We start from the raw sequence: 18,072 nt of genomic DNA, 5'->3' as shown, positions 1-18,072 counted from the left end.
TATTACAGGTTAAGAAAATGCATGTCCTCACAGATCATCATAGGAAGTATCTATAATAAAGTAAATATCTAATTTTTTTAATAGTGACCACTGAAATGAGATCTTGCGTGAGCTGGGGAGAGTGGACTCAACCCCCCTTCCCCCCTCCTTTTTTTTGCGATGGAGTTTCCTTCTTGTTGCCCAGGCTGGAGTGCAATGGCTGTGATCTCCGCTCACCACAACCTCCGCCTCCCGGGTTCAAATGATTTTCCTTCCTCAGTCTCCCCAGTAGCTGGGATTACAGGCATGCACCACCACGCCTGGCTAATTTTTTTTTTTTTTTTTTTTTTTTTTTAAGTAGAGACGGGGTTTCTCCATGTTGGTCAAGCTAGTCTCGAACTCCCCACCTCAGATGATCCACCCACCTCGGCTTCCCAAAGTGCTGGGATTACAGACATGAGCCACCGTGCCCGGCACCCCCCCCTTTTTTTTTTTTGATACAGAGTCTTACTGTGTTGCCCAGACGTGAGTGCAATGGTGCAATCTCGGCCCACTGCAGCCTCCGCCTCCCTGGTTCAAGCAATTCTCCCGTACTCAGCCTTCTGAGTAGCTGGGATTACAGGTGCTCACCATTACGCCCAGCTAATTTTTGTGTTTTTAGTAGAGACGGAGTTTCGCCATGTTGGCCAGGCTGGTCTCGAACTCCTGACCTCAGGTGATTCACTTGCCTCACCTCCCAAAGTGCTGGGATTACAGGTGTCAGCCACCGTGCCTGGCACACCCACCGCCCCCCGCTTCCTTTTTTTTTTTTTTTTTTTTTAATAAGATAGAGTCTTGCTTGTTGCCCACGCAGGTAACTCCTGGGCTCAAGCAATCCTCCCACCTCAGCCTCCTGAGTAGTTGGGATTACAGGGGTATGCCATGATGCCTGGCTTTCAGTGATTCTCAGTATAGTAAAAACTACAGCACTTATGTTCATTCTAAATTGCAGTCTAAATGAAAACAGTGACAAGTTTCAGCCGTGGCTGTTACATGAACTCTCCACACGTTCTGACATCGAAACTTTTGATATACATCTGCTTGCTTAGAGTCTTTTTATCTTCTCTACTTGGTGAATGATCATTCTTCACACTTCCATTTCAAACTACTCTTCTGTGAAGCCACCTCTAATGCCTGTGGGCTAAGTTAGACCCTCAGGCCACTCTACCAGTGAGCCCCTTATATTATTTTATCATCGTGTGATCAGGGTCTCTCTTTCTTACTAGAATGGGCATTCTCCCTGGGAAAAGGTGATGTTTTATTAATTTACTTCCTCTGCACCTAGCACAGGGCCTGGTTAATTGGTTTTTAGTAGATGTTGTTAAGTGTCTGTGGAAAGCCTGAGAGTAAGGACAGTCTTTAAGTGGCACATAGCACCTAGTCCTTAGTGTATTTTATCAGTAAGCTATTACTAAGTAAGAACTGCAACATCACAGTGGCATACAACAGTTAGTATTTATTTTGTTGATGCATCTGGGGGTCACCTGGGAGCTGACCGACGTAGGCTGTAGTCATCTGGGTATCTCTACGATGCACGTGTGGTCCATATGTCTCTAATCTTTGGACTAGTGGGCTAAAGTCCTCATGGTGATAGCAGAGGTATAAGAGCAAGCCCAACCACAGAAACACATTTTAAACCCCTGCTCACATCATGTGTTTATTTCCTATTGGCCAAAGTAAGATATTTGGCAAAGGCCAAATTCAAGGGGCAGGGAAATACAACTCCTTCCTTGGAGGTGACAAAGAGGAAGTGAATCTTTTTCTATTATAATTTAATTGATCACATATATTAAACATTTATAAGCTCTTAGTAAATGTATTTCAAATGAATGAACCATTCCTATCTTATATGCATCTAGTACTGGAAAACTGTAAGGAATCTAAGCAGTGCTAGAGATATGTGACTCCGTTTCTCTCTCGTGGGACATCTGACGAACATCTGCTCTGTCTACTTGTTTTTTCCTTTAAAATTCTGTCTTTCCATTGCCCTGTAGAGCTCCAGTGCCGTCTCATGGCCTTTTACTTTATGTTAACTATTCAATATTTTCTGTGTTTTGTAATTAACAAAACACAGGTTTTGAGAGAAAACCTGGTTGACCTAGTGCATCATTTGGTTCCAGGTTACATGGTAAGTTGCCAACATTTGAGTCAAGCGAGTGCTTAAATTAGATGAAGTCTGGAAGTTTATGAATCAATATCAGTAGAGGTTATGGATGTTCTATTTTCCTCTTTGTTGAGTCATTACATGTTGACGAAGATGGCCACTGGCAACTCCAGGCTTTCATATCCATCCACCTAATAATCCAGAAGAAATAACTCTTTACCCCAACATCCAAATCATTTCCTCCAAAGGACTCTGATAGGCCAAGGTTGGACCAATTGCTATGTCCAGAATGGGGCACTTTGGCTAACCTGGGTCATCAGCCCACCCTGTGGCAGGTAAGGTAACAACCTCACTAGAATTACATAGAGTGAGGGGGGGGCAGTTCCTAAAAGGAGACAATGTAGCGCAGATGAAAAAGTAGCAATGACTGTTACACACGTATTTACAAACCACCTATCGAATGAAAAATCTTGCCTAGAGGTGTGAATACTTGGCTGAAGAATCTGATTATGGAATATTTCACAGTTCAGTTTATATCAAAGCAGGATGCTTTTACCTGGATTGGCTAATGGAAAAAGTTGGTTAACAGGTAAATTGTAATAACGATACATATTCCAAGTGAAGTAATTTTCTGACTGTCAAATCTTTCTAGATATTTATAATTCTTCAAATGTTTATAGTTGGCTTCCAACACCTAAATTGATAGTAAACTTTTAAGCGACTTACCTTTATCTTTCTCAAACATTCAACTTGGCTTTTAGGGTAGTGATAACTCCCTTTCAGCTCTATGTTATTTGTTTTGTAATATTTAATTAATGACAAGTTAAATATTTAATTGATGACAAATTTAATTTGTTATTTTGAAGAACAAGTAGAATAAAAAGGTTTGTGAAGCACAGTTAACTTGGCAAGCATACAACTTGACACTGGCATCAGATGCATCTAAGTCTTGATCCAGTCCTAGGTCTACTACCACTTACTGGATGCTCTTCACTGATCTATATCAAGTATTTAGATTGTTTTGGAATGTATTTTTGTTTCACCTTTATTCTTGACTTTGTTTTATATTCTTACTTTTGCTTTCTCTTTTTCTTCATAAATGTTATCTTGTTGTATTGTTCATCTTTTAAAGCCATCTTAAATCCTTTTGGTAATAGGTGTGATATAAGTCTTCTGTAAGTTGCCGGAATTTGGACAACTTTTTACTTTCTAACCTCAGTTTTCTCTTCACTTAATGGGAGTGATAACACATACTTTGGAGGGTTGTTTTGAGTAGTTGAGATAATATTTGTAAAATGCTTAGCTTGGCATCTGCCACATCATAGACTCAAAATAAATAGTAGCTATTATTATTATTATTGTTATTATTATTATTTGAGACAAAGTCTCACTCCATCACCCAGGCTGAAGTGCAACAGTGTGATCTCGGCTCACTGCAACCTCCATGTCCTGGGTTCAAACGATTCTTGTGCCTTAGTCTTCCGAGTAGCTGGGAGTACAGGTGCACACCACCACACCTGGCTTTTTGTATTTTTTTTGGCAGGGATGGGGTTTTGCCGTGTTGCCCAGGCTGGTCTCGAACTCCTGAGCTCAAGCAATCTGCCCACCTCAGCCTCCCAAAGTGCTGGGATTACAGGTGTGAGCCACCGTGCCCGGCCTGTTGCTGTGTCTTAAAAACGGGAAACACTATAGCTTCCGCATGTAAAGGATGAGGTTTTCTGGTTTTTTTTTTTTTTTTTTTTTTTTTTTCTCATCTCCTTGGTTCTTCTTTCTTTTTTTTTTTTTTTTTTTTTTAACAGCTTCTTTTTTTTTTTTTATTATACTTTAGGGTTTTAGGGTACATGTGCACAATGTGCAGGTTTGTTACATATGTATCCATGTGCCATGTTGATTTCCTGCACCCATTAATTCGTCATTTAGCATTAGGTGTATCTCCTAATGCTGTCCCTCCCCCCTCCCCCCACCCCACAACAGTCCCCGGAGCGTGATGTTCCCCTTCCTGTGACCATGAGTTCTCATTGTTCAATTCCCACCTATGAGTGAGATCATGCGGTGTTTGGTTTTTTGTCTTTGCGATAGTTTACTGAGAATGATGTTTTCCAGTTTCATCCATGTCCCTACAAAGGACACGAACTCATCATTTTTTATGGCTGCATAGTATTCCATGGTGTATATGTGCCACATTTTCTTAATCCAGTCTATCGTTGTTGGACATTTGGGTTGGTTCCAACTCTTTGCTATTGTGAATAGTGCCGCAATAAACATACGTGTGCATGTGTCTTTATAGCAGCATGATTTATAGTCCTTTGGGTATATACCCAGTAATGGGATGGCTGGGTCAAATGGTATTTCTAGTTCGAGATCCCTGAGGAATCGCCACACTGACTTCCACAATGGTTGAACTAGTTTACAGTCCCACCAACAGTGTAAAAGTGTTCCTATTTCTCCACATCCTCTCCAGCACCTGTTGTTTCCTGATTTTTTAATGATGGCCATTCTAACTGGTGTGAGATGGTATCTCACTGTGGTTTTGATTTGCATTTCTCTGATGGCCAGTGATGAGGAGCATTTCTTCATGTGTTTTTTGGCTGCATAAATGTCTTCTTTTGAGAAGTGTCTGTTCATGTCCTCTGCCCACTTTTTGATGGGGTTGTTTGTTTTTTTCTTGTAAATTTGTTTGAGTTCATTGTAGATTCTGGATATTAGCCCTTTGTCAGATGAGTAGGTTGCAAAAATTTTCTCCCATTGTGTAGGTTGCCTGTTCACTCTGCTGATAGTTTCTTTTGCTGTGCAGAAGCTCTTTAGTTTAATGAGATCCCATTTGTCGATTTTGGCTTTTGTTGCCATTGCTTTTGGTGTTTTAGACATGAAGTCCTTGCCCACGCCTATGTCCTGAATGGTATTGCCTAGGTTTTCTTGTAGGATTTTAATGGTTTTAGGTCTAACATATAAGTCTTTAATCCATCTTGAATTAATTTTGGTATAAGGTGTAAGGAAGGGATCCAGTTGCAGCTTTCTACATATGGCTAGCCAGTTTTCCCAGCACCATTTATTAAATAGGGAATCCTTTCCCCATTTCTTGTTTTTGTCAGGTTTGTCAAAGATCAGATAGTTGTAGCTATGCGGCATCATTTCTGAGGGCTCTGTTCTGTTCCATTGATCTATGTCTCTGTTGTGGTACCAGTACCATGCTGTTTTGGTTACTGTAGCCTTGTAGTATAGTTTAAAGTCAGGTAGCGTGATGCCTCCAGCTTTGTTCTTTTGGCTTAGGATTGACTTGGCGATGCAGGCTCTTTTTTGGTTCCATATGAACTTTAAAGTAGTTTTTTCCAATTCTGTGAAGAAAGTCATTGGTAGCTTGATGGGGATGGCATTGAATCTATAAATTACCTTGGGCAGTATGGCCATTTTCACGATATTGATTCTTCCAACCCATGAGCATGGAATGTTCTTCCATTTGTTTGTATCCTCTTTTATTTCATTGAGCAGTGGTTTGTAGTTCTCCTTGAAGAGGTCCTTCACATCCCTGGTAAGTTGGATTCCTAGGTATTTTATTCTCTTTGAAGCAATTGTGAATGGGAGTTCACTCATGATTTGGCTCTCTGTTTGTCTGTTATTGGTGTACAAGAATGCTTGTGATTTTTGTACATTAATTTTGTATCCTGAGACTTTGCTGAAGTTGCTAATCAGCTTAAGGAGATTTTGGGCTGAGACAATGGGGTTTTCTAGATATACAATCATGTCATCTGCAAACAGGGACAATTTGACTTCCTCTTTTCCTAATTGAATACCCTTTATTTCCTTCTCCTGCCTGATTGCTCTGGCCAGAACTTCCAGCACTATGTTGAATAGGAGCGGTGAGAGAGGGCATCCCTGTCTTGTGCCAGTTTTCAGAGGGAATGCTTCCAGTTTTTGCCCATTCAGTATGATATTGGCTGTGGGTTTGTTGTAGATAGCTCTTATTATTTTGAGATACGTCCCATCAATACCTAATTTATTGAGAGTTTTTAGCATGAAGGGTTGTTGAATTTTGTCAAAGGCCTTTTCTGCATCTATTGAGATAATCATGTGGTTTTTGTCTTTGGTTCTGTTTATATGCTGGATTACATTTATTGATTTGCGTATGTTGAACCAGCCTTGCATCCCAGGGATGAAGCCCACTTGATCATGGTGGATAAGCTTTTTGATGTGCTGCTGGATTCGGTTTGCCAGTATTTTATTGAGGATTTTTGCATCAATGTTCATCAAGGATATTGGTCTGAAATTCTCTTTTTTGGTTATGTCTCTGCCAGGTTTTGGTATCAGGACGATGCTGGCTTCGTAAAATGTGTTAGGGAGGATTCCCTCTTTTTCTATCGATTGGAATAGTTTCAGAAGGAATGGTACCAGTTCCTCCTTGTACCTCTGGTAGAATTCAGCTGTGAATCCATCAGGTCCTGGACTCTTTTTGGTTGGTAAGCTATTGATTATTGCCACAATTTCAGGACCTGTTATTGGTCTATTCAGAGATTCAACTTCTTCCTGGTTTAGTCTTGGGAGGGTGTATTTGTCGAGGAATTTATCCATTTCTTCCAGATTTTCTAGTTTATTTGCATAGAGGTGTTTGTAGTATTCTCTGATGGTAGATTGTATTTCTGTGGGATCGGTGGTGATATCCCCTTTTTCGTTTTTTATTGCATCTATTTGATTCTTCTCTCTTTTCTTCTTTATTAGTCTTGCTAGCGGTCCATCAATTTTGTTGATCTTTTCAAAAAACCAGCTCCTGGATTCATTAATTTTTTGAAGGGTTTTTTGTGTCTCTATTTCCTTCAGTTCTGCTCTGATTTTAGTTATTTCTAGTCTTCTGCTAGCTTTTGAATGTGTTTGCTCTTGCTTTTCTAGTTCTTTTAATTGTGATGTTAGGGTGTCAATTTTGGATCTTTCCTGCTTTCTCTTGTGGGCATTTAGTGCTATAAATTTCCCTCTACACACTGCTTTGAACGTGTCCCAGAGATTCTGGTATGTTGTGTCTTTGTTCTCATTGGTTTCAAAGAACATCTTTATTTCTGCCTTCATTTCATTATGTACCCAATAGTCATTCAGGAGCAGGTTGTTCAGTTTCCATGTAGTTGAGCGGTTTTGACTGACTTAATCCTGAGTTCTAGTTTGATTGCACTGTGGTCTGAGAGACAGTTTGTTATAATCTCTGTTCTTTTACATTTGCTGAGAAGAGCTTTACTTCCAACTATGTGGTCAATTTTGGAATAGGTGTGGTGTGGTGCTGAAAAAAATGTATATTCTGTTGATTTGGGGTGGAGAGTTCTGTAGATGTCTATTAGGTCCACTTTATGTAGAGCTGAGTTCAATTCCTGGATATCCTTGTTAACTTTCTGTCTCGTTGATCTGTCTAATGCTGACAGTGGGGTGTTAAAATCTCCCATTATTATTGTGTGGGAGTTTAAGTCCCTTTGTAGGTCACTGAGGACTTGCTTTATGAATCTGGGTGCTCCTGTGTTGGGTGCATATATATTTAGGATAGTTAGCTCTTCTTGTTGAATTGATCCCTTTACCATTATGTAATGGCCTTCTTTGTCTCTTTTGATCTTTGTTGGTTTAAAGTCTATTTTATCAGAGACTAGGATTGCAACCCCTGCCTTTTTTTGTTTTCCAGTTGCTTGATAGATCTTCCTCCATCCCTTTATTTTGAGTCTATGTGTGTCTCTGCACGTGAGATGGGTTTCCTGAATACAGCACACTGATGGGTCCTGACTCCTTATCCAGTTTGTCAGTCTGTGTCTTTTGATTGGAGCATTTAGCCCATTTACATTTAACGTGAATATTGTTATGTGTGAATCCGATCCTGTCATTATGATGTTAGTTGGTTATTTTGCTCGTTAGTTGCTATAGTTTCTTCCTAGCCTCGATGGTCTTTACAATTTGGCATGATTTTGCAGGGGCTGGTACCGGTTGTTCCTTTCCATGTTTAGTGCTTCCTTCAGGAGCTCTTTTAGGGCAGGCCTGGTGGTGACAAAATCACTCAGCGTTTGCTTGTCTGTAAAGTATTTTATTTCTCCTTCACTTATGAAGCTTAGTTTGGCGGGATAGGAAATTCTGGGTTGTAAATTCTTTTCTTTAAGAATGTTGAATATCGGCCCCCACTCTCTTCTGGCTTGTAGAGTTTCTGCTGAGAGATCAGCTGTTAGTCTGATGGGCTTCCCTTTGTGGGTAACCCGACCTTTCTCTCTGGCTGCCCTTAACATTTTTTCCTTCATTTCCACTTTGGTGAATCTGACAATTATGTGTCTTGGAGTTGCCCTTCTCGAGGAGTATCTTTGTGGCGTTCTCTGTATTTCCTGAATCTGAATGCTGGCCTGCCTTGCTAGATTGGGGAAGTTCTCCTGGATAATATCTTGCAGAGTGTTTTCCAACTTGGTTCCATTCTCCCCATCATTTTCAGGTACACCAATCAGACGTAGGTTTGGTCTTTTCACATAGTCCCAAATTTCTTGGAGGCTTTGTTCATTTCTTTGTATTCTTTTTTCTCTAAACTTCCCTTCTCTCTTCATTTCATTCATTTCATCTTCTATCAGCGATACCCTTTCTTCCAGTTGATCGCATCTGCTACTGAGGCTTCTGCATTCTTCGCGTAGTTCTCGAAACTTGGCTTTCAGTTCCATCATCTCCTTTAAGCCCTTCTCTCCATTGGTTATTCTAGTTATCCATTCTTCTAATTTTTTTTCAAAGTTTTTAACTTCTTTACTATTGTGTTGAATTTCCTCTCGTAGCTCAGAGTAGTTTGATCGTCTGAAGCCTTCTTCTCTCAACTCATCAAAGTCATCCTCCATCCAGCTTTGTTCCGTTGCTGGTGAGGAACTGCGTTCCTTTGGAGGAGGAGAGGTGCTCTGTTTTTTAGAGTTTCCAGTTTTTTTGGTCTGTTTTTTCCCCATCTTTGTGGTTTTGTCTACTTTTTGTCTTCGATGATGGTGATGTACAGATGGGTTTTTGGTGTGGATGTCCTTTCTGTTTGTTAATTTTCCTTCTACCAGACAGGACCCTCAGCTGCAGGTCTGTTGGAGTTTACTAGAGGTCCACTCCAGATCCTGTTTGGCTGGGTGTCAGCACCGGTGGCTGCAGAACAGCGGATTTTTGTGAGACCACAAATTCAGCTGTCTGATAGTTCCTCTGAAAGTTTTGTCTCAGAGGAGTACCCGGTTGAATGAGGTGTCAGTCTGTCCCACTGGGGGGGTGCCTCCCAGTTAGGCTGCTCAGGGGTGAGGGACCCACTTTAGGAGGCAGTCTGTCCGTTCTCAGATCTCCAGCTGCGTGCTGGGAGAACCACTACTCTCTTCAAAGCTGTCAGTTAGACAGGGACATTTAAGGCTGTGGAGGTTCTGGCTGAGTTTTTGGTTGTCTGTGCCCTGCCCCCAGAGGTGGAGCCTACAGAGGCAGGCGGGCCTCCTTGAGCTGTGGTGGGCTCCACCCAGTTCGAGCTTCCTGGCTGCTTTGTTTACCTAAGCAAGCCTGGGCAATGGCGGGCGCCCCTCCCCCAGCCTCGTTGCTGCCTTGCAGCGTGATCTCAGACTGCTGTGCTAGCAATCAGCGAGACTCCGTGGGCATAGGACCCTCCGAGCCAGGTGCGGGACACAATCTCCTAGTGTGCCGTTTTCCAGGCCCGTTGGAAAAGCGCAGTATTAGGACGGGACTGACCCGATATTCCAGGTGCCGTCTGTTTCCCCTTTCTTTGACTAGGAAAGGGAACTCCCTGACCCCTTGCGCTTCCCGAGTGAGGCAATGCCTCGCCCTGCTTCGGCTCGCGCACAGTGCGCTTCACCGACTGTCCTGCACCCACTGTTAGGCACTCCCTAGTGAGATGAAACCGGTACCTCAAGCAGAAATGCAGAAATCACCCGTCTTCTGTGTCGCTGGGGCTGGGAGCTGGAGACCGGAGCTGTTCCTATTCGGCCATCTTGGCTCCACCCATCCGGTTTTCTGGTTTTTACTTGCATCCCTGAGCATAGATTCATATATAGTAGGGATTCAGAATTCTGTTAACTGTCCTCTTAACTGTAGGGTAACTGGAATTGGCCATTTTTGTTGGGTGGATCCCAAATGTCAGTATTTACAGGTCTTTTTTTCTCGTTCCAATATCCCAGAAAGGAAGCCAGGTTAAGCATCCCTAATACAAAAATTCAAGATCTTAAATGCTTCAATATCCGAAACTTTTTGAGAGCCGACATGTTGCCATGAATGGAAAATTCCATGCTTGACCTCATGTGACAAGTTGAAATTAAAATACAGTCAACTTTGTTTTATGCATAAAATTATTTTAAAAATTATATAAAATTGCCTTCAGGCTATGTGTATAAGATATATATGAAAAAATAAGTGAATTTCATGTTTAGACTTGGGTCCCATCCCAAGCCTTCTCTTTGTGTTTTGCAAATATTCCCAAATCCAAACAAATCCAAAATCTGAACAAATTCAAAATCCAAAACACTTCTGGTTCCATTTTGGATAAGGGGTACTCATTCTATATTGCAATCTCCTCTCTGGCAGATGTAAGACTAGCTGCCTATTATCTGGAAGCTAAGTGAAGGAAAGGGATACTGATCAGAATGAAGAGCCTGTTATACTACTTTAAGCTGTACTTGATGTTTAAGGTCAGAACTGCTACTCATCTTCTCTAGAAATGTACCTATCAAAGTTCCATTGTGGGGAAGTGTAGTTGCCTGGTGTTGATGATGTAATCAGGGCATCTAGCTACTCTTCTAAAAGATTTTCAACCAATACTTTTGTATTTAGCCTTACTCCTCTACCCAGCTGCTACATCTGGTCTTCATAAGTGTTTCTGTATAGTTATGATCAGTTTAGTTAGTTCTGGAGTAAACCAACATTTCAGGTTAATAAATGGGTCTTTGACTTTCATTGTGTTCAACTGCATATGTTGTTTACCTAATGGGTTTAGGGACCTTAGGACTTGATGTCTTTTTTTTCTTCTTCTGATACTTAATCTTTTGACATGAACTTATTTGGTATAGCATTGATATTTGACTAAATAGCTCATTGACTTACTTAGGAGAATGAGAAAATGCCTTGACTATTCCTTCACCCCAGATAATTTCATTTGACTATTATTTAATTATATAACATGGGTATTTGAAGGAGGTCTTCTAAAAGTGGTAGATGATAAGGTTATAACTTGATGGGAGATTTGAGTATCCTCTCAGTTCATTAAGCTATGAATATTATTGATGGCCTTAAAATAACTGAATCTTCTTTTTAAAGAAACGTCAAAAGTAATTTGACTTGATCTCCTATTGCAATTACTTTTACCTAACATGGATGATATAAGTGTCTTATTTGTTCTAAATATGTTGCCTGTTACTTTCATTGAGTATTAGCTTGTTGTCATATTGTCGATCATGTAGATCATGTTGTCATACTGTAGATCATGCAGATCATACTAAACTATGAAAGCCCCTTGCAGTATTATACATGTGGTGACTTAAATTATTTTTTACATTGGCGGTTTATGGTGCCATTACCTTGACATCAGAGTAATTTAGACTATTAAAAGGTGTTTACTGTTTGGAGTTTAATTGGGCAAGATTGAAGACAATTTATAATATTTACATTTTATATTTTTAAAAATTTAATACTTTGTTTTTTCCTAAGAGTAAGCTCTGTTGAGTAGTTTATTTTTCTTCTTGTTGCCCATATTTGACAGACTATAATAAGACCCTGTATTATTATTATTTTTTTTAAACAGAATCTTGCTCCGTTGCCTGGGCTGGAGTGCAGTAGTGCAATCTGGCTCAAACAATTTTCATGCCTCCTGTGCCTTCTGCCTCCCAGGCTCAAGCAATTCTCGTGCTTCAGCCTCCCAAAAACCTGGGTTTACAGGTGCATGCCATGCACCGCCTAATTTTTGTATTTTTAGTAGAGATGGGGTTTCATCATGTTGGCCAGGCTGGTATCGAACTCCTGGCCTCCGGTGATCTACCCACCTTTGCCTCTGAAAGTGCTGGGATTACAGGCATGAGCCACCATGCCTGACCAAGACCCTGCTTTTGATTAAGTCTTTTAAACAATTAAAAATAAATAAAACCTTCAAAGAGAGGCTACCTTTTCTGATCCTCCATTTAAAAAACTAACCTTCTAAAACTTCTACATAGTATATAAAATTTAAACATATTTTTCCTATGAGATACATTCATACTGATATGTTTTCTTGATTGTTTTGATCTCAGTTTGCCCTCTACACATAAGAATTATGCATCTTTGGAATAAGGGTTCCTTTTTTGAAAACAGAAACCACTCTAGCTACTTTAAGCAGAAGGGGGTTTAGCATAGTGAATTAAGGGCTTACAAATTCATTGGAGAAAGTCTAAGAGTGAATCCCAGAACAACAGGTGCCAGAACAGTATAAAGCTGAAACTGGCCAGCCAAGTAAAATACTGCCTCTACCACAATGAAGAACCTGAAGCTGTTTCCAGGATTACATCACTTTAGCTGTGATCTTTGGTGAACAGGAAGCTGCTGTGCCATAACTGTAGATTCTAGAAGCAAAGTATGCCATAACTATAGATTCTAGAAGCAACCAGAAGTGATGCCACTTGTGCTCCCTCTCACTCTGCATTAAATTAGAGAGTCAACACTGGGACCTCTGTTAAAGCTGCTTCAGAAAAACCAAGTATCTTTACAACTATTCTAACCAGCACAAGTTGGTTATGAATTATAGTTAACACCATCTTTCCTTCTTTCAAATGTCATGTTAGTGCATCTGATTAGTTAAACCAAAATCACATCTGAAACTCTGGCTACTAAGGATTCTGGGAAATACAGCTTCTAGGTTTCCAACTCTATAAAATAAAAAGGTATCTTGGAAGATGGAATGGATAGGTGATGCCAGTTTATCATATTCTCTACAAGCAGAGGTGTTAAGAGTTTAGGGTCTGTAGTCAGGCAGCCTGGATTTTAACTTTGGGTTTGCCTCTTGTGAGCTCTCTGACCTTGGGCAAATTGCTTAACTGCCCTGTGTTCTAGTTTTTTCTCTCACGTAGTAGGTATCTATCCCATAGTGTTGTTTGAGTATTTAATGAAGAATGTGGTAAGACTTGCATTAATTCTTACTCAGACATTTAATGTAATTTTCCAGTAAGCAATCTGGGCCTGGAGTTTTCTTTGTGGTAAGTTTTATATTTATGAATTCAGTCTTTGAAATAGTTTAGACTATTCAGATTTTCCATTTCTTTTTGTGTCAGTGTTAGTAGTTGTGTTGTTCTAGGAATTTGTCCATTTCATCTAAATTTTCAAAGTTAGTTTTCATAAATATCCCTTTATTATTATTTTTTAATGTCTACAGGATTTATATTATAGTAATCTCCCTGTACCACATTGATACTTCTTCCTTTTTTTCTTATTAGTCTTATTAAGGATTTATCAGTTTTATCAATCTTTTCAAAGAAACAACGTTTAGTATTATTGATCCTCTCTCCTATGTTTGTTTTCTACTTCATTAACCTGTAGTCCTTTAGGATCTATTTTGCTTATTTTTCAAATTTTTGCAATGAATGCTTATAAACTTTTGGCCTTTCTATATTTTTTTCTGTAAGTCTGGATTTAGCTGCATGTCATATGTTTTGAAATGTATTTCTATTATCATTCAATTCAAAATACTTTATAATTTTCTTTGTTTTGTCAGAGATAGAGCCTCACTCTGTTGCCCAGTTTGGAGTGCAATGGCTTGATCGTTGCTCACTGCAGTCTCAAACTCCTATGCTCAAGCAATCCTCTTGCCTCAGCTTCCTGAGTAGCTAGGACTACAGGCACACATCACCACATCCTACTAATTATTTTTATTTAAAAATTTTTTTGAGGCAGAGTCTCGCTGTTGTCACCCAGGCTGGAGTGAAATGGCACAATCTCGGCTTACTGCAGCCTCTGCCTCCTGGGTTCAAGCGATTCTTCTGCCTCAGCCTCCCCATTAGCTGGGATTACAGGCCCCCGCCACCACACCTGGCTAATTTTTGTATTTTTAGTAAGGATGGGGTTTCACCATGTTGGCCAGGCTGGTCTCAAACTCCTGACCTCTGGTGATCTACCCGCCTCAGCCTCCCCAAAGTGCTGGGATTACAGGCGTGAGCCACTCTGCCCAGCCTATTATTTTTTGTAAATATGGGGTCTTGCCATGTTGCTCAGGCTGGTCTGGAATTCCTGGCCTCAAGCAGTCCTCCTGCCTCAGCCTTCCAAAGTGTTGGGATTACAGGCATGAGCCACTGCACCTGGCCTATTGTGTGTTCTTTTCCTGATTCATAGGTTATTTATAAGTACATTGCCTAGTTTCCAAATATATTTGGCTTTTCAAATATCTTTTTCTTTATTTTTGTTTGCTTATGAGTCCGAAGTTATTTTATATCTAAGATTTTTCTATCCTGGGAAATATCAAACATATATAAAGCTAGAGAGAAGAATACAATAATCATTCAGGTACTGATAAGCTTCAACAATTTTAACTCATGAACAGCTGTGTTTATTCTCACTTCTCCCATTGCCCCCCCACCATTATTTGGAAGCAAATCTCAGATGTCATTTTTTTCTTTAAATATTTCATTATGAACGTATAAAAATGACATTAAAAAATCACGATACCACATCAACCCGGAATAATTAATTGATGTCATGAAATATCTGATCAGTTTTCAAATTTTCCCCGTTTTGTCATGATTTTTCTTTATAATTTGATTATTTTGGAAGAGGATCCAAATAAAATCCAAACATTATTATTGGTTGATATGTCCCACACTTAAAAACCTGGCTTTCAGCAACACCAGCAAAATTATTCATTATGCTAAAACATACATACCTTGCATACTCAATATACCTCCCCATTCCTAGGTAAGCTTTGAAATTCAACTTTTTTCTCCTAGCTCCATAGGCTGTTAAAGATGCAGCTTATCTTCTTGGTTCTTTCTTTTGGAATTGATAAATATCCCCAGGAGAAAAGTGGTTGCAAAAGTCGGAGTAACCTTTGTAGGTTTTCTCCTTTTAAAGATATAAGACTGCAAGCCAAGTGCTGTGGCTCACATCTGTAATCCCAGCACTTTGGGAGGCCAGGGTTGAAGATCACTTGAGCCCAGGAGTTTGAATCCAGCCTAGGTAACATAGGGAGACCCCATCTCTACAAAAAATTTAAAAAATTAACCAGGCGTGGTGGTGCATACTTTTAGTTCCAGCTGCTAGGGAGCCTGAGGTAGGAGGATCACCTGAACCCAGCTGGGTGACAGGCTGGGTGACAGTGAGGCTGGGTGACAAAGTAAGATCCTGTCTCAAAGAAAAAAAAAAAAAAGATACCAGACTTGTAAATCTTCACTGTCTTTGCTCTCTGATGTCTTCAAGTAATGTTTTAAAATATTTTGTTCATCTTTTATAGTTATCTTCAATAGGAGATATATCTGAATTATCTAATCTGTTATTATTGGAAGGGAAAGTCCCCTTAGCACTTAAATTTTGAACATTTTGAAGACAAAACTTACTGTGTGTTTAGATAATATGACTGCAATATTTGGTTTTATTTCAAAGGTTCTGAAGCAAAAACACCTGGATGATTGCCTGCGACATGTATCTGTAAGAAGATTTGAATCATTTAATCTGTTTTCAGTAACAGAAGCCAAAGAAAGGGAAACTGAAGAGGAGGTTGGTGTATGGGTCCAATATACAAGCATATTCTGTCCTGAATACAGTATCTCCTTAAGGTAACCATTATTCTAGTTAAGATTTGTAAACACTAGATTTCTCTTGGATAAGAAAAACAAATCTAATAAGAATCATCATTATTTATTCTATTGAGTTTACGGGCAATCTTTTTCAGAACTTAGGTTTTACAACTTGTTTTAGGAAATCCTGCTATTTTAACTGGGTCTTGCTGTATTGTCAGACTAAAGGAAAAAAATTCTCACAAATGTAGTGACATTTGAAGATAAGGTGGTTGCAAATCAAAGGGTTCATTTAAACATTCTGTGATAGCATTTGTTTATGACAAAAAGCCATGTTTGTTTTGAGGCAAAGAAGGGGCTGAAAGTGAAAACAGTTTTTCCAAACTACCCTTCAAGTAGTAATCCGAAAAATCAAGCTTTGGTATTTTTTTCATTTATTTATTTTTTATTACTTTCAGAATAGTATCAATCTTAAGACTAGAGGAGAAAATTCAACTGAAAACACTGATATTGTAAGAAGCATATGGACTGTTCTGACTTTAAAAATCATTAGAAAAGAGACAAGAGAGTTACAGACTGCAATAACAAGATACCATTTTACTGAATTAATTTTCTCTCACAGTTATATTCTAGCATGTTGCAATATTACTGTAGGTGTTTGATTTTATAAAATCTGCCTTTTCTGACAGGATTTCACATTTTGAAAGGGAGGGAGGAGCACATTTACAGTAATTGTAAGAAGAGCAAAAAACATTTTAAGTGTAAATGTGACTGAATAAGGTTTAGGTGAGGCTAGGAATAATTTTAAGAGAAAATTTTCATAAAGGGTATCTATTTATAGTATATGTTTCTCGAGCTATTTTAGTTTAGAATATCTAAGCTTTAAAAGATATCATAATAGCCAAAAATTTGGTGTTTGGATAAAAATTGACTAGGTTGGGCAGGAAAGAACAATTAGAATCTGGTTTTATAATATTATTTTACTTAAAATGCCGGCTGGGCGCAGTGGCTCATGCCTGTAATCCTAGCACTTCAGGAGGCCAAGGTGGGTGGATCACTTGACCCTAGGAGTTCAAGACCAGCCTGGGCAACATGGCAAAACCCCACCTTTGCAAAAAATACAAAAATTAATTGGGCATGGTGGCATGTGCCTATAGTCTTAGCTACTCCGGAGGCTGAGGTGGAAAGATTGATTGAGCCTGGGAGGTTGAGGCTGCTGTGAGCTGTGATTGTGTCATTGCACTCTAGTCTGGGTGACAGAGTAAGACTCTGCCTCAAAAAAAACCAAAAAAAAAACCAAACAAACAAAAAAACAAAGTAAAGAAAATGCCAAATAAAACATAAACTTACGGACTTTTGGGTGTACCTGTACATTCATTATGAGATTCTAATTAGGATACCCCAACTGCTTTGCATTTTGATGGAGATAATCAGTTTTGTCCTTAGTTAGAAAGGAAAGAAAGGTATATGCTTACTCTGTGTCAGGTATGGAGCTAGGTGTTTTGATGTATTCCATTTCAAGTGATCCTTACAATAACTTTGTGAAGCAGGAATGGAAATGATTAAACAGTTAGAAGGAAATGAAAGACAAGAAAGGACAGAGTGATCCAGTAGGGGTCTTTAGGTATAAAGTTCTAAAACTTATCTTCTACATCCACTGGTGAAAAGAGACAATAAGTATAAATTGTAGCAAGAATAATTTCCTGACATCTTCAAGGCCCTGGTAAGGGTTAGCCAGTGAGAATCTGAAATAGTATCTTCTTGAGATCTTTCAAAGCAAGTCATGGTTATCCACTTGTGGAGATGATCCTCATGTAGTACCATCCAGAGCCCAGGCTATAGAGTAAACTGGGACTCCTCTCCAACAGCATTGTTCTTTGTGATATATCTTCTTGTGATATATGAAAGAATAAATGTATGTCTATATAAATATGACATTGAGTTGGAAAAAAGACAGGTGACTGAGCTAAAATTTTGGCTTCATTGGCTGCCAAGATTTTTTTTTTTTCAAACTAGTTAGTATCTGTCCACATTAGTGCAAAAATAACAGTACTTTGGGAGGCCGAAGCAAGAGGATCACCTGAGGCCAGGAGTTCAAGACTAGCTTTGGCAACATAGGGAAACCCTGTCCCTACAAAAAATTTTAAAAATTAGCCAGGGGTGGTGGTATGTGCTTGTAGTCCCAGATACTCAGGAGGCTGAGGCAGGAGAATCCTCACAGCCCAGGATTTCAAGGCTGCAGTGAGCCATGATCAT

The 18,072-nt window shown here is 39.4% G+C and overlaps 1 protein-coding gene across 3 annotated transcripts in view; it reads left to right on the top strand.

Moving 5' to 3' along the window:
- Positions 1-18,072, top strand: part of CAMKMT (calmodulin-lysine N-methyltransferase) — a 428,964-nt gene that overhangs the window by 1,349 nt on the left and 409,543 nt on the right. For all 3 annotated transcript variants that reach the window (XM_055242677.2, XM_063618090.1, XM_055242675.2), the window contains exon 2: positions 15,683-15,855. In XM_055242677.2, the coding sequence (XP_055098652.1) occupies positions 15,683-15,855 (173 nt within the window). The remainder of the gene's footprint in view (positions 1-15,682; positions 15,856-18,072) is intronic.

Source organism: Symphalangus syndactylus, chromosome 14 (genome assembly GCF_028878055.3).
Source record: "Symphalangus syndactylus isolate Jambi chromosome 14, NHGRI_mSymSyn1-v2.1_pri, whole genome shotgun sequence".
Taxonomy (NCBI): Eukaryota; Metazoa; Chordata; class Mammalia; order Primates; family Hylobatidae; genus Symphalangus; species Symphalangus syndactylus.
Note: the sequence above shows the minus strand (reverse complement) of the source record. Positions and strands in the feature narration are given on the sequence as shown.